Genomic DNA, 14,811 nt, shown 5'->3' on the forward strand with positions numbered 1-14,811 from the left:
TTATGGGCTCCATCACTTGCTCTGACATACGGGCCGGCACTCCGAGAAATACTGGGCATCGGCTTGCATGTGTGTGCATATGTGATCTGACCCATGTATGCATACCACACACACACACACACACGGTCATAACCCGACAACCACCTAGTAGTATTCCACTCACACCACCAACAGCCACCAAAGAGTATGGTCACGTTCGAGTGAAATTACTGCAGCATTTGCATATTCGTCCTTTCATTAAGACCGCCTGTGGAATTGCATTGTTCCTCATGGGTATTAACAGCAGTCTGTATTGCAGGTGAGGGCTTTGATTAACTCGGCGGATGAGAAATGACCGCCGGCAGACAGTGATTGCAGGAAGTGGCGTGTTTGGCGTGTTTGACTCAGATGTATTATCCTGCTGTGATGTGATTTTTCGTCACAGTCTGATAATGTTTTTAACGCATGTTGTGTCACAGCGCGGTCGGTCCGTGCATCAAGGGCGTTCACACCGATATAAGACGCTGAACCCCCCGGCTATATGTTTAATGAAGCATGAGATAGACATGTTCATGCAAGTTTCATGTGTAAGGACACGTGAGGGTGTGTTATAGTGTGTGTGCGTGTGTGTGTGTGTGTCTCTACATGCGTCAATCCTTGAGTTTTAGCCATCAAACACCCCCCAAGGTTTCAAGGCTTCATTGGGCCTTATGGGTAATTTGACTCATAGCAACCCATACAGGAAAAAATACCTTTCACATATGCTTCAAAATATGTTTGGAGATATAGATAGATCAAAATGTAAACAAATGGCCAAATGGTGATTATGTATGTTGTTGCACATTAACCCTTCCCATACTGGAAAAAAAATTTAAAAAATCACAAAAATACCTTAGAATATGTTTGTATGTTTCAAAACTTTGTATGTTAAAAATGTATTTGTACATGTAGCTGACAATCATTTGAAACATATTTTGAGTGGCCAAAACAGATTTTGGATATACTTGCAAATATATATTTTCAATAGCACATAGGAAGTGGCCAGTGGCCAAAATATATTTTGTCATCTACATGTAAAATATTTGGCAATTTCTGTACATTTTTGAAACATACAAAGTTTTGAAACATTCAAACATATTCTGAGGTACTTGTGTAATGTATTTTAAGGGTTAATGTGCAACAACGTACTGTATATAATCACAAAATAAAACAATCAGAATCACTTAATGGCCCCTCACATACGGAAAGTTGACTATGAACGTCACTCTACATATATTCAGCAATCTGTCACTGTGAATTCATGCAGTGTGCCATCCATGCAGTTCATGCAGTGATAGGTGAGAGTCCAGTAGTGTTTTACAACAGTGTACAAGATACAGAAACATAAGACATTAAAAACTAAATCCACGAGAAAAAGTTGAGTCTCTTTCTTAGACTTCATCCTTATCCACCAAAATATTTCACTCTGCAACTGCTGGAATTCATTTTCTATGCTGTACAGGGAGGGAATTCAACACCTGGGAAATTAGTGGGTGAAGCTGAACACCAGGCTTCATGTAAAATAAAATAATAGGGTTTTGTCAGTACCACAGCAGCTCCACTTAGCAATCAAAGCTCTGCCAATACCTCCTCAGGGTGGTGTTTTGTGCCGGGTGTGACCGATGGAGAGCCGCGGTGAAACTCTCAGTATCGGCGACCAAATTGAACCATCAGTCCTGAGCCAAGGTGGCGGCCTGTGTGCTGCCCTCCGCTGTAGCCCTCTTCTTCACATCCATATCAACACACTGCCAGTCAACAGCAGTTGGCTAGTAAGCACAAACTGTTAGAGAGAAAGTATCGCTTGCTTTTTACCAGAAATTTGGACTAATCCAGAAGTGGAGGACAAAAACACACATACATGCACATCCATGTCGCTGTTGTCATGTGACTCAATTTTGGTCATTTTCTCTTTGGTCTTAAATTCAATTGAAGGATTACATGGTTCCTCTGTGGGCTGAGAAAAATCCAATACCCTAGGGCTTATGAAACCCTTTCAAAACCCCCTTGATAAATCCAAAAATGCATGGTGGCCAAGCTAATAACAAGGCTGAAACAAACTAAAAATATGGTTATCAAACTAAAAACAAGGCTAAAACCAGATTTCAGTCATCCAAAAAAATGAAATCCACTGGACTTATTGTGAAGAGTTGAAGACTCACCCGAGAGGCTTCATCAGTTATCTGGATGAGTGGTGGATGAGTGGCAAAATGTCTTCAACTCTTCATTTTAAGTCTGTTTTTTTTTTTATATGGTGGTGAAGCTAAAAAACAAGGCTAAAACAAGCTAAAAAACCTTGTTGGTCAAGCTGAAAGCAATGCTGTGAACAGTTGGAGTGAATATCTTGGAGATTGATTGAGGTTTTCACACAGCAGCAACACATACAGTATGCGGTCCTGTTTTTAGCTCAATGCGTAAAACAAGATACTAAGACTGCTAAAGTGAAAGGATCCATTCCCATCCATGCTAAAAATGCACACACTCAGCAGCATCCACCACATGGCATTATTGCGTTATGCACACACAAGAAATTACCAGTAAAGCGCATGAAGGTCCATCCGTTCATCTCCAAATCCACTCATCCCACCTTCCTTTACTCCTGATAGGTGCCAGAATGTGATTGACGGCTGTTCGCCCAATCCGTGTCCAGGAGGGTTTGACTGTAAATTCTCCGACGGCTCGATCCACTGCGACCCGCTGCATCAGGTCAGTCTGAGCCGCGGATAATCAAATAACCTTCTGAGTTTCTGCAGTACTGTTCTTGATAATATCTCACTTGTAATATGTAATCATTTCAGTCATTTTGTCCCTTTAATTTCTATTATATTATATGTTTTATTATATATTTTTACTCACATATCCTAAACACTTCCATAAGTAATAGTGATTATTGGTAATCATCAACTATTTTCCTGAGGGACATCACACATTTCATCCATATGTGCCTTAAATCACACACAACCAATCAATCAAGCTGTCTATTGATCAGATGTCGCCAATGATTGGCTATGTGGAGATCATGGAGATCAGTGCCAGCGTGCTTGGATTGCTCTTCCTGGTCGCCATCTTCGTTTGCATCAGGAAGCGTTACGTCCAGCAGAAGAAGAAGCCTGTGTGTGTCCAGGACTCCAACGGGTAAGAGCGAAACACACTCAACATACTCAACATACTCAGCATACTCAGCACACTCAACATACTCCGTTAGTCCAGTTTTTATGTTTTGGGACAAAAATTTGAGTGTTTTCTTTTTCTTTCAATACAGAAATCAGGACAAAGCCTTTTAGTTCACCAGCTATAATCTCATGTGTACGTCGCTTTGGATAAAAGCGTCTGCCAAATGGGAAATTGTAAATTGTATAATGGCTGGTAAATCCCCAAATTTATACATATATATAATTTATGAGGCTTATTCTAGATTAGATTAATTAGATTAGATAAACTTTATTATCTTACCCGGGGAAATTCAATACTGTGAGACAATAGAGAAACATAGAAGCACAAAACAAAATGAAATAAGACAATCCCCACCCCCAAAGCTCCCCCCAAAAAAACATTGCTTATGCATGTCTATGTGCTTGATAATCAACTGACTGAGCTTTAAACAAAGAAATACAGTGGCAGTAGGTACAAATGACTTACCCTTATTTGTTATATTTGTATTTATATTCTATTTTTCTCCTAGTACTACTTGATGCTGCTGTGGCCTGATTACCAGTTTAATTACCATTAAAGTTTCAATTTATCTTTCCATTGACCTGAAATCAAGAAATCTTTATCGATACCCGCAGCTACTTCCATCCCAGTCTGGCCAAGAGCATCATGGCCGACAACCCGGAAGTCAACCCCATCGAGATGAGCACAATGGTCGGTTCCACCAACGACCTCGACCACACGCCGTTCCGGTCGCTCCGCCCCCGCAGCCAGATCAAACCGTCGGGAGGCGGGGTTTCCTCCGCGAAGGTGCAGGGGCCGGTGGTGTGCAGCGTGGCCCCCAACCTCCCCGCCAGGCCGCCGTCCAGCTCCGACAACGACTCCATCAGGAAGAACCAGTGGGACATGGACTACGAAGGTGTGTGTGTGTGTGTGTGTGTGTGTGTGTGTGTGTGTGAAACAGTGTGTGAGCTACAGAGAGAGAGCAAGAGAGAGTTTGTGTGTGTGTTTTTTGTGTTTATGTGTGTGTGAGTAGAGAGAGAGAGAGAGAGAGAGAGAGAAAAATAAAAGTTTAAAAAAGAAAGTTTGGAACGAAGAAAATAATACGTTTACCAATAATTGTAAATAGGCAAAAAAAAAGTGAGAGACCTATTTTTTATATATATTGACAGAATCTGCTTTGTCAAAGTCCTGTCTCACACCTTTTTTCTCCTGTTTACAATTAATTAAACATATTATTTTCTTCGTGCCATCGGCATAAGTTTCCTCTGACCGGATTTCGGCGTTCCACTTGTTCAAACTGAAAGGTTTAAAAAACATAAAGAAAACGATTCACTTAAAAACAATTCAGCAGCATGACTAGCTTTTTTATATATTGTCAGAATCTGCTTTGTTGGTGTTCGTTTAGTGAGATTTTCAACCTGTTCCTCCATACAATGGCAGTGAATGGAGAGAGAGACAAAAAAAAACGCAATTCTCCAGTCTCCTCTACCGGAGCAACAGATAACAGAGAATCACCGATTTTGTGGTTTTATCATGGAGGAAGATACACAACCCAAGATACTGCCAAAATTGAAGGATTACATGGTTCCTCTATGGGCTGAGAGAAAAATCCACTAGGGCTTATGAAACCCTTTGAAAAATGCATGGTGGTCAAGCTAAAAACAACAAGCTAAAACTATGGTGATCTAAGGCTAAAACAAGCTAAAACTAATGTTGGTCAAGATACAAACAAGGCTAAAACAGGCTAAAGCTATGGTGCCCAAACTAAAAACAAGGCTAAGCACACTGAAACCATTGTCATCAAGCTAAAAACAAGACTAAAACAAGCTAAAACCATGTTGAAACTAATAGTTCTGCTAATAGTTCCTGAAAAGTTGACATTTTAAACCTAAAGCTATGGTGACCAAGCTAAAAACAAGGCTAAGCACACTGAAACCATTGTCATCAAGCTAAAAACAAGACTAAAACAAGCTAAAACCACGTTGAAACTAATAGTTCTGCTAATAGTTCCTGAAAAGTTGACATTTTGGAGATACAAGGTTTTGACACAACAGCTATGTGATCATATGAAGTGGGATTTTCAACCTGTTCCTCCTGTGAATTGCCAATTTTGTGGTTTTATCACGGAGGAAGACACACAACGCAAGAGACGACCAAACGTTCCTCAGCACCTACAGCCGTCCCACCACGCTGCGGTCCAAAAGGTTAAAGCAGGCCGAGCGGTCGGGTCATCCAAGGTCACGCCGAGCGAGTGTTTAATTGTCATGCGGAGGAAACGGCGGCCGGCCCGCGGAGTCGTCTGTCAACACGCGGCGTTGATTAAACTCCGGCAGATGAAACGTTCACAGATGAGGCCGATTGCACGCGATACCATCAGGAATAACAGAGTGATTTCTCTTTGTTTCATCTCCATCGCTCAGCATCACTCATTTCCAGCTGTCTCTTTCTCTCCCGTTCTGTATATCTCTCCCTTTCTCTTGTTTGCTATCGCTCTCTCTCCCATATTCACGTTCTCTATCTTTGTCTCTCTCTCATTTCCTGTCTCTCTTCTTCTCTTGTTCTCCCTCTCGCTCTTTCCCTGTCTCTTCTTCTCTTGTTGTCTCTCTCTCTCATTCTGTCTCTCTTCTTCTCTTGTTGTCTCTCATTCCCTGTCTCTCTTCTTCTCTTTTCTCTCTCTCTCATTCCCTGTCTCTCTTGTCTTTTTGTCCCTCTCTCTCATTCTCTCTCTCTTCCTCTCGTTGTCTCTCTTTTTCATTCCCTGTCTCTCTTCTTCTCTTGTTGTATCTCTCTCATTCCCTGTCTCTCTTCTGCTTGTTGTCTCTCTATCATTCCCTGTCTCTCTTCTTCTCTTGTTCTCCCTCTCGCTCATTCCCTGTCTCTCTTCTTCTCTTTTCTCTCTCTCTCATTCCCTGTCTCTCTTGTCTTTTTGTCCCTCTCTCTCATTCTCTCTCTTCCTCTCTTGTTGTCTCTTTTTCATTCCCTGTCTCTCTTCTTCTCTTGTTGTCTCTCTCTCTCATTCCCTGTCTCTCTTCTTCTCTTGTTGTCTCTCTCATTCCCTCTCTCTTCCTCTCAGTCTATATGTCTCTCTCTCCCTTGCGTTTTGTCTCTCTCCTTCCATCTCATTCTCTAAATCGTTCTGCTGTCCGTCTCTCTCCTTCATTTGTTTTCTATCTGTCCCTCCCGCTCTTTTTCATTCTGTCTCTCTCTCTCCCTCACTCATTCTGTCTCTAGTTCATTACCCGTCTCTCTCTCTACTCACTCATTCTCTACCTGTCTCTCTCGCCCCTTCATCACTCTCCCTATCCCTCTCTCGTTCTCTATCTCTCTCCCACTCTTCTTCTCTGTCATGTTCTCTCTCTCTCTCGCTCTCTCCGCCCATTCTCCACCTATGTCTCTCTCCCCTCTTTTGTGTGTGTGCTGACGTTTTTTTTTTTTTTGCGTGTGTGTGTGTGTGTGTGTTAATGTGTCAGATCAATACAGCGAAGTCATGACTCATACATCCATTGCTGCGTTGTGCAGCAGGACAGATGAAGAGCGGCGGATCAGGCGTTCGTCATGCCATCAGTCCCCCCGGCAACGGCGGCCTGGCAGGTCGTTCATCTGGCTGACCTTCTCCGCCGAGAATAAAGGACGCATTCCTGTAGATCTGCGCTCGTTACACGGCTGTGTGTTGTTAAAGGGGAATGCAGCTGGATTTTAGCGCTCGAATTTGCCTTCGCTTTGTCCGTGGTGCTCAATGTTTTTTGGCTCCTGCACTGCAAAAACTAACTTGTTAAAGGAATAGTTCACCCAAAAATTAAAATTCGGTCATTATCTACTCATCAGTTGGTGTTAGATGTCAGTTATTAAAATCTTTGACCAATCACAGCAGCAAAGGAGATTGACGTCATCTGGAAACGCCTCAGAGCAACAACAATCATGGCGGCGTTCACTTCCCAGCTTTTAAACAGCTGATTGTTCCTGTTTTAATTCATCGATGGCTTCACATTACATACAAAGGACTGACGAAATCCCTACGTCTACTAGTGCAGCATGAGGTCACCATGAGAGATGCTCTGTTTTCCAGTAAGTAAAAGCAATGGGAGTTCATTTCATGGAGACTTTAAAGGAATAGTTCACCCAAAAATTAAAATTCGGTCATTATCTACTCATTATCATGCCAGTACAAACTCGGGTGTTTTTTCTTCATACAACTTACCTGCAGTTCTCCAGGCTCGCTGCTGGAGGAGCTTCTTCCAGTGAATGGGGAGCCGGACGTTCTGCTTCAAAAAGGGCAACAAATGTCCATAAAATTACTCCATAAAGCTCGTGTAGTATAATCAAAGTCTTCTGACGCCTGACGATCGCTCTATGAGTCGAAAAAAAACGTAATTTGATCCATTATTTCATGAAAATCTGAGTCGATCGCCATTGCATTTACTTCCGCATTACCAAACCTCACGAGACGGAGGTCGTGCACTGTCGCACACACAAACCTCGCACGGCCACGGTGGCCTCGTGAGGTTTGGTAATGCGGTAATTTTATAGACATTTAATGCCCTTTTTGAAGCAGAACGTCCGGCTCCCCATTCACTGGAAGAAGCTCCTCCAGCAGCGAGCCTGGAGAGCTCCAGGTAAGCTGTATGAAGAAAAAACACTCACCCGAGTTTTTTACTGGCATGAGAATTGAGTAGATAATGACCGAATTTTAATTTTTGGGTGAACTATTCCTTTAAAGTCTCCATGAAATGAACTCCCATTGCTTTTACTTACTGGAAAACAGAGCATCTCTCATGGTGATCGATGAATTAAAACAGGAACAATCAGCTGTTTAAAAGCTGGGAAGTGAACGCCGCCATGATTGTTATCGCTCTGAGGCGTTTCCAGATGACGTAAATCTCCTTTGCTGCTGTGATTGGTCAAAGATTTTGATAACAACACCAACTGATTGGTCGGGGCGAGAAATTACGTACGTGAATCAGTGGTGGATAGACTTGACCAGACTGCTGTGAATCACCATGCAAATTCAAAAAGTGCTAAAGACTGGAGCTGGACACCAGGCAACCAAAACCAAATAATTTTATTTTTAAACTGTTGCACTGATCAGGGGTGGACTCAGTGATTTGGGGGCCCAAGGCAAAGACAAGCATGGGGCCCCCTGAATCCCAACTCTGTTTTTAATCTATCCTTTCCATATATGAACTTGGGTAGCTTTGCTTATTTTATTTTTTTAATTTAAATGAGCTTAAGATCAAGTAGCAAAAACTAACTAGATGTTGTATAGCCCACTGTAGCCTGAGTAGAGGGGGGTGACCATGACTCAAGACTGAAATAATTTATTGTAACAAAATTAAATTGATTAAAAATAAGTGTACATTAGTTCTATTCTTGTCTTCTGTTCAGCCCAAGGCAGTCGCCGACCTCAGACCGCCTCCGGCACTGATTCATTATTGAAAAAAGACTAAAGTTGGAAGTTGTTAAAAGGGAATGCAGCTGAATTTCTGCACTCAAATGTGCTTCGGCTTTGTTCTGTGTCGATGGTTCTCCAACTTTTCTCTAACTTTTCATCTTTTTTTTGCAGGTGTTAATGTGCAGTGTGGTGAACTTTTACACCAAATAATGATTTTAGTTATTTTCAGACTGTTTTACTGATTAATTATTGAACAAAGACTAGAGGCATGTAGTGTGAAAGGGGAATGCGCCTCAATTTCTGCACTCAAATGTGCTTCGGCTTTGTTCTGTGCCGGTGGTTCTCGAACCTTTCGGCTTACACACACACACACACACACACTGTGTTGCGGGTGTAAATGTGCAGTGTGGTGAACTTTGACTACACCAAATAATGATTTTATTTATTTTCAGACTGTTTTACTGATTAATTATTGAAAAAGGACTAGAGGCATGTGGTGTGAAAGGGGAATACGCCTCAATGTCAGCAGTCAGATGTAGTTTTGCTCTGCTCCATGTCAGTGCTTCTTCAACTTTTCGGATCACGACCCTCTTCGGCTCGTGATCTCGAACCGTTATATTCCCAGCCGGTCTCGGATTTGAGCTTCCGGTTAAAAGACGGCTTCTGTAACTTCTCGGCTGCTGTCATCCTCCCCCAAAGTAAAGCTCAGTCTGGTGTAAAAAAACCCAAACAAACATTGTTTAAGTGAACAAAGTTACTCTACCATTCATTATCAATGCTGCGGCTCTCGGCGGCGTTGAAATCACAGATCCAAGCCTCGGTTCTCTGTTCTCTTAGCTTTTAGAAAAAGAACGGCTCTTGTTCTCAAATATTTATCGAACTGTTCAAAGTGTGGAAGCAACAGAGGGAAAGTCTTAAATTGCATTGACCCCCCCCCCCCCCCCCCCCCCCCCCCACACACACACACACACACACACACCCTCTAGTTGCTCTTGTTTCCAGCTGGATTAGATGATGCTGTGCAGACCAAAGGTAGACTGAAAGTCACTTTCATCTTCACAGCCTGGAAACAACTTGTAATGATGTACATGCTCTCTCTCTCTCTCTCTCTCTCTCTCTCTCTCTCTCTCTCTCTCTCTCTCTCTCTCTCATTGTCTCTCTCTCCTCTTGCTCATTATCTATCTGTCTCTCTCCCTTTCTCTCTCATTGTCTGTCTCTCCTCTATCCACCTCTCTCTCTTCTTCTCTGTCTCTCTCCCTTCTCATTCTCTCTCTCTTCCTCTCCGCCTTTTGTTCTCTACCTCTCTCTCTCTTTCTCTCCTCTGTCTCTCATTGTCTCTCTCTCCTCTATCCACCGCTCTCTCTTCTTCTCTGTCTCTCTCCCTTCTCATTCTCTCTCTCTTCCTCTCCGCCTTTTGTTCTCTACCTCTCTCTCTCTTTCTCTCCTCTGTCTCTCATTGTCTCTCTCTCCTCTATCCACCGCTCTCTCTTCTTCTCTGTCTCTCTCCCCCTCTCCACCTTTTGTTCTCTACCTCTCTCGCTTTCGCTCCTCTGTCTCTCCTCTATCCATCTCTCTCTCTCCTTCTCTGTCTCTCTCCCCTTCTCATTCTCTCTCTATCTTCCTCTCTCTCCACCTTTTGTTCTCTATCTCTCTCTCTTCTTCTCTGTCTCTCTCCTCTATCCATCTCTCTCTTATTTGTCTCTCTCCACCTTTTGTTCTCTGTCTCTCTCTTTCTTTCACTTCTTCTCTACCCGTCTCTCTCCATCTTTCACTCTCTCACCCACTTTCTCTCACTCATTCTCTCTCCTTATTTATTCTGTATGTCTCTCTCTCTCCCTTTCTCTCTTGTTGTCTACCTGTCTCCCTCTCCTCTCTCATTGCCTGTCTCTCTCCCCCCTTCTCCTTCTCTCTTTCTCTACTCTCTCCATTTTTCACTCGCTCTATTTATCTCTCTCCACTCACAAATTCTGTTTCTCTCTCCCCTCTCATTCTCTCTCTTTTCCTCTAATTTTCCACCTGTCTCTCATTCTTTCTCTCCCTCTCTCGTTTTCTACATCTGTCTTTCTGTCACTCTCTCTCTCTCATCCTCTCTTTTTCTCCATCTTTCTCTCACTCTGTCTCTCTCCACTCACTAATTCTGTCTCTCTCTCCCTGTCTCCTGTTCTTTCTCTCACTCTCTCTTGAATCGTGTCTCTCTTTTCCTCCTATCTGCCTGTCTCTCTCCCTCGTTTTCCATCTTGTCATTCTGCATCTTTCCCTCTAATTCTCTCTCTCTTCCTCTCTTGTCTGTCATTCTCTCCATCTCTTTTGTATTCTCTCTCTCTTCCTCCCTCTCTCTCTCTCTCACCCCTACAATAACAGCATCCTTAGTCTGCTTAGTATTCTCAGTAATGGATGTGATGGACAGGAGGCTTTTTACTGCCGTCTTGTTTGAACAAACTGTACGATGCGTCTGTCTTGTTAGCTTGAGATTTTAGGAGTGAAAGTCAGGAATTTAAAGTGGTAATCCTCAACACCCTCGTTTTTTTTTATTTATTTATTTAGTCTCCGTCTTTGTCCCTCAGCCTCATTGCTGTGGTGTTTCTGCACTGCACTTCCCAGAGATCGCCTGTCAATCAAACAGTGTGGGCGGAGCTTCGGTTTTCTGTTGATGCAGTTTCTCTTTTCTCTGTCTGTTCAGCCATGGTGGCTATCGCTGCTCATGCTAACTACCCAGTTCTTCTTCTTCTTCTTCTTCTGTTTATTACAAACTGGAAATGTAAAACGCATCACTTGGATTTTTCCCAGGAAACAGACAATGGAAAAGCTTTATGAACTGGATATAGGTTGGATCGCTGTTGTGTTACATCAATCAGAGACAGAGAAGAGCAAAACAGACATTTATCGATGTGAAAATGTTGCAGTTTATTACTTTATAGCTGCATTAAGGAAGATTTTACTGCCCAATAGCACAAAATGACTATAATATATCTGCAGGGCGTTGATGAGTGTGGAGTGTTGTCGATCAATAACAATCAGTGAACGATTACTTCCTCAGGCAAAGAGATTTCTGGGTTTCAAAAATCACTCTCAATTATTATTATTAGTGTTATTATTATTGCAGTAGTAATAGCAAAATTAACTGTGTATATGGAAGAAAACAGATAATTTAGGTAATTTAGGAGTAGAATTGCCAGATGTCTGATGATACATGTGTGTGTGTGTGTGTGTGTGTGTGTGTGTGTCCTGAAGAATGTGCATGACTGTGTGTGTGCGTCATCATGTTAAAGTGAACGTGTGTACAATAGATGCTCAACAATACTGCTTCCCTGCCTGAATAACAGAGATGGTATGAGAAGTCACGCAGGGGAACAATGTTGATTCACCTCTATAGTGTGACTCAAACTGACAGAGAGCGATGTTATGTATAGACGAGGTTCTGGGGAAGGAAAAATAAGTGAGGCGTGCGTCACTGCGAGGCCGTCGACGAGCCGCGATCTCGTCCTCCAGGATCCAGCTGAGAGAAACTACTGTTTACCTGCCAATCACTCGCCGGCTGCTGGGTGGAGCTCCTCAGTCAGGATTAGCGCCCCGAAAGGACACGATTTATCTCCGAATAAATATTTCAAGGGTGGGGGCTTAATTTGAGATTAGTTACAGCAAAGTGCTTAACAGATACAAACAGCCAGGGAGGCTTATCAGAGAGGTTTGCGGTTGAATTGTATTGGTATTAGTTGACTGAAGATTATTCTACTTTCAAATTCCTTAGAGGATCTGAATAGGAGCAACAGTTAAATGCCTAAATTGTTGATGTAAAAGTGGTGAGTTGAAGATGCTGAGCTTTCTTTATGCTCTGTCTCTCTACTGATCAGACTGAAATATGTTTAACATACAAATAGTTGATGCGAACAAGAGCGAACAAGTCTTGATTAGACTTGTTTGTTCACTCGTGGAGCGATTCTTGTTCTGTGGCAGCTGTTCAAAACTAAAACTCTAAAGTGTGGATTTATAGTGAGAGTGGAGCAGTATTGATTTTTACTCTCTCTGAGCCAAATTAACTCTGACGCTTTCGCTGAAGTTGGGAAAAAAAGCGTAACACTTTACTTGAAGTGCATTGTGATGCCTGACAAGCAGATTATAAGATCACTGGAAGCACAGATAAACTTTTCTTACAATATAATCATCAGGCAAACGTCAGAACATGACATTCAATTTAATCTCATGTCATTAAATACGAAGTTGCCCCATAATGTATGCATACTTTTTACTTTATACTTAATAGCCTTTATACTTTATAACAACAACTTTATACTTAATAACCCTAACCCCCTCCCATTTTTTGCATATTATGTTTATTATGTGATACTTTGATTATAATAACTATCATGCACTCACAATAATGCTAATAATAATAATAATAGCTTTACATACAATAAAACACAAAAAGACAGTGATGTAAAAGTACCACAATTAAATAAAGTTGGATAAAAATATGGAAAATAATAAGAAAAAAAAGGAAAGAAAAATCTGAAAAAAGAACAGAAAAAGGAGCAACAATGGGTAATGAGTTGCATTAATGTACACCTTAAATGTGCTTATATCGCCTCATGAGCAGCAGTAAGACTAAAGTATCAGAACTGTGTTGAACACCAGCGATGCTGACGTCTCTCTCTCTCCTCTCTCCTCTCTCCTCAGTTTACCCGGCGGACCCGGACTATTACGGCCGTCCGACGGTGCAGGAGTTCCCGCAGTTCGACATCGTGGAGGACGCCTACTCCACCTCCACCGTCGACTCGCGCAGGAACTCTCGCTTCGGCGGCTTCCCCTTCCCGCTGGACCGCTGCGACCGCCGCGCCCCGCTGCCGCCCTGCTACAGCAACCAGAACCTGGACGACTTCCTGGGTCCCGACGGCCTCCCGCTCCCCAGCTCCCAGTGCCCCAACGAGTACACCGCCATCAGCTACTACCCCACCCAGCACGCCCGCAGCCTGGACAACGTCTCCGGAGGCTACAAGAGACTCAGCATGCGTCTGAGCGTGGCGATGCCGTCGTACGCCGAGCAGAGCGGCCCGCCGCCGCCGCCGCCGCCTCCCGACCCCGCCCGGCCCCAGACCCGCCCCGCCGGGCCGAACCCCCGCAGCTACGACGGCTCGAGCATGGTGGAGAGCGATTACGGGAGCTGCGAGGAAGTCATGTTTTAAAGCTGAGGTCGGGTTGAGAGCCGGCGTCCAGCTGAAAGCAAGCCAAACCTTCGCTTTTCGCTCGATGCCACAGCTCCCACCTACCTGCGTCTGTTTTGTGGCAATTTGCGTCCTTTCTGGCAATTATTCACTTTAAGGCAGCTTTGTGTACAAGCACACTTCCCAGATGGGACGCTTTGAAACCGCTGAGCGGCGCCTCGGCAGTCTTCTCAGAGCGAGATCTGAGTCTCTCCTCGCTGTGGTGGAGATGAAAGCACCGTGTGAAACAGCGGTTCAAACGTCTTTTATTTGTTTCAGTTTTTTAAGTCTTGCTGTGCCAGACTAGACGGGGGTAATTCAGGACTCCTCGCTCACCTCCGCCGAGGAAGTTCAGCGGAAGTTCACCGGCACCGAGAGCGCTCGTTAACTTGTTCGGTTGTGAATTGTGAACAGTATTACTGACTGTGGACAAAAAGGCAAACTAAAAGACTCAATTAAGCCTCAGTGTGGGAGAATTCGCCCAAAACACCCAATCCATTGACAAACTGTTTCTACTGCGTTTCACCTGTCAAAGCCGCCACTCTAAAAGCATCTATTCTAGCTCTGCCAAACACTGATAAGGTATGTACATATATGTTGTAATTCAGTAGGAGGCAGCAGGTGCGAGGAGAGTGCCGTTGCCATGACAGTGGTCGGCATGACATTCAGACAACAACGCTTATTAAGAAATGTCACACTGATTAAATCCTGATAAAGACCTTGGATGAGGAGAATTGCATTGCGGCAAAGGTTCATCGCCATGAGAGTGTGTTGTATCTGCATTCTGCTGTGTGTTTGTGTTCGTATGAAATTTATTTTGGTAATAAAAAGAATATAAAGATGCAACAGAAAAGCAATAGCTCCCATCAGTGTCAAAAAGCACACACACACACACACATAGGTGTAGTGTTGGCCCTGTATTTCAAATCTAAACCCATTAAAAATGACATTAAGTACATTTCATGCAGGAGAAACATTTCATAAAACACTATAATCTACTTACTGTTGCTGTTGTTTAATGTTGTCGTCTGTTACGATGAAGGGGGCTGGATCCTC

The 14,811-nt window shown here is 43.2% G+C and overlaps 1 protein-coding gene across 1 annotated transcript in view; it reads left to right on the forward strand.

The window, feature by feature from the left end:
- Positions 1-14,811, forward strand: part of fat2 (FAT atypical cadherin 2) — a 109,172-nt gene that overhangs the window by 92,847 nt on the left and 1,514 nt on the right. Inside the window, exons 26-29 of the mRNA XM_078288937.1 lie at positions 2,622-2,721; positions 3,005-3,150; positions 3,804-4,084; positions 13,232-14,811. The exon at positions 13,232-14,811 is cut by the window's right edge and continues 1,514 nt beyond it. Of these exons, the coding sequence (XP_078145063.1) occupies positions 2,622-2,721; positions 3,005-3,150; positions 3,804-4,084; positions 13,232-13,737 (1,033 nt within the window). The 3' untranslated portion in view covers positions 13,738-14,811. The remainder of the gene's footprint in view (positions 1-2,621; positions 2,722-3,004; positions 3,151-3,803; positions 4,085-13,231) is intronic.

Source organism: Centroberyx gerrardi, chromosome 16 (genome assembly GCF_048128805.1).
Source record: "Centroberyx gerrardi isolate f3 chromosome 16, fCenGer3.hap1.cur.20231027, whole genome shotgun sequence".
Lineage (NCBI taxonomy): Eukaryota > Metazoa > Chordata > Actinopteri > Beryciformes > Berycidae > Centroberyx > Centroberyx gerrardi.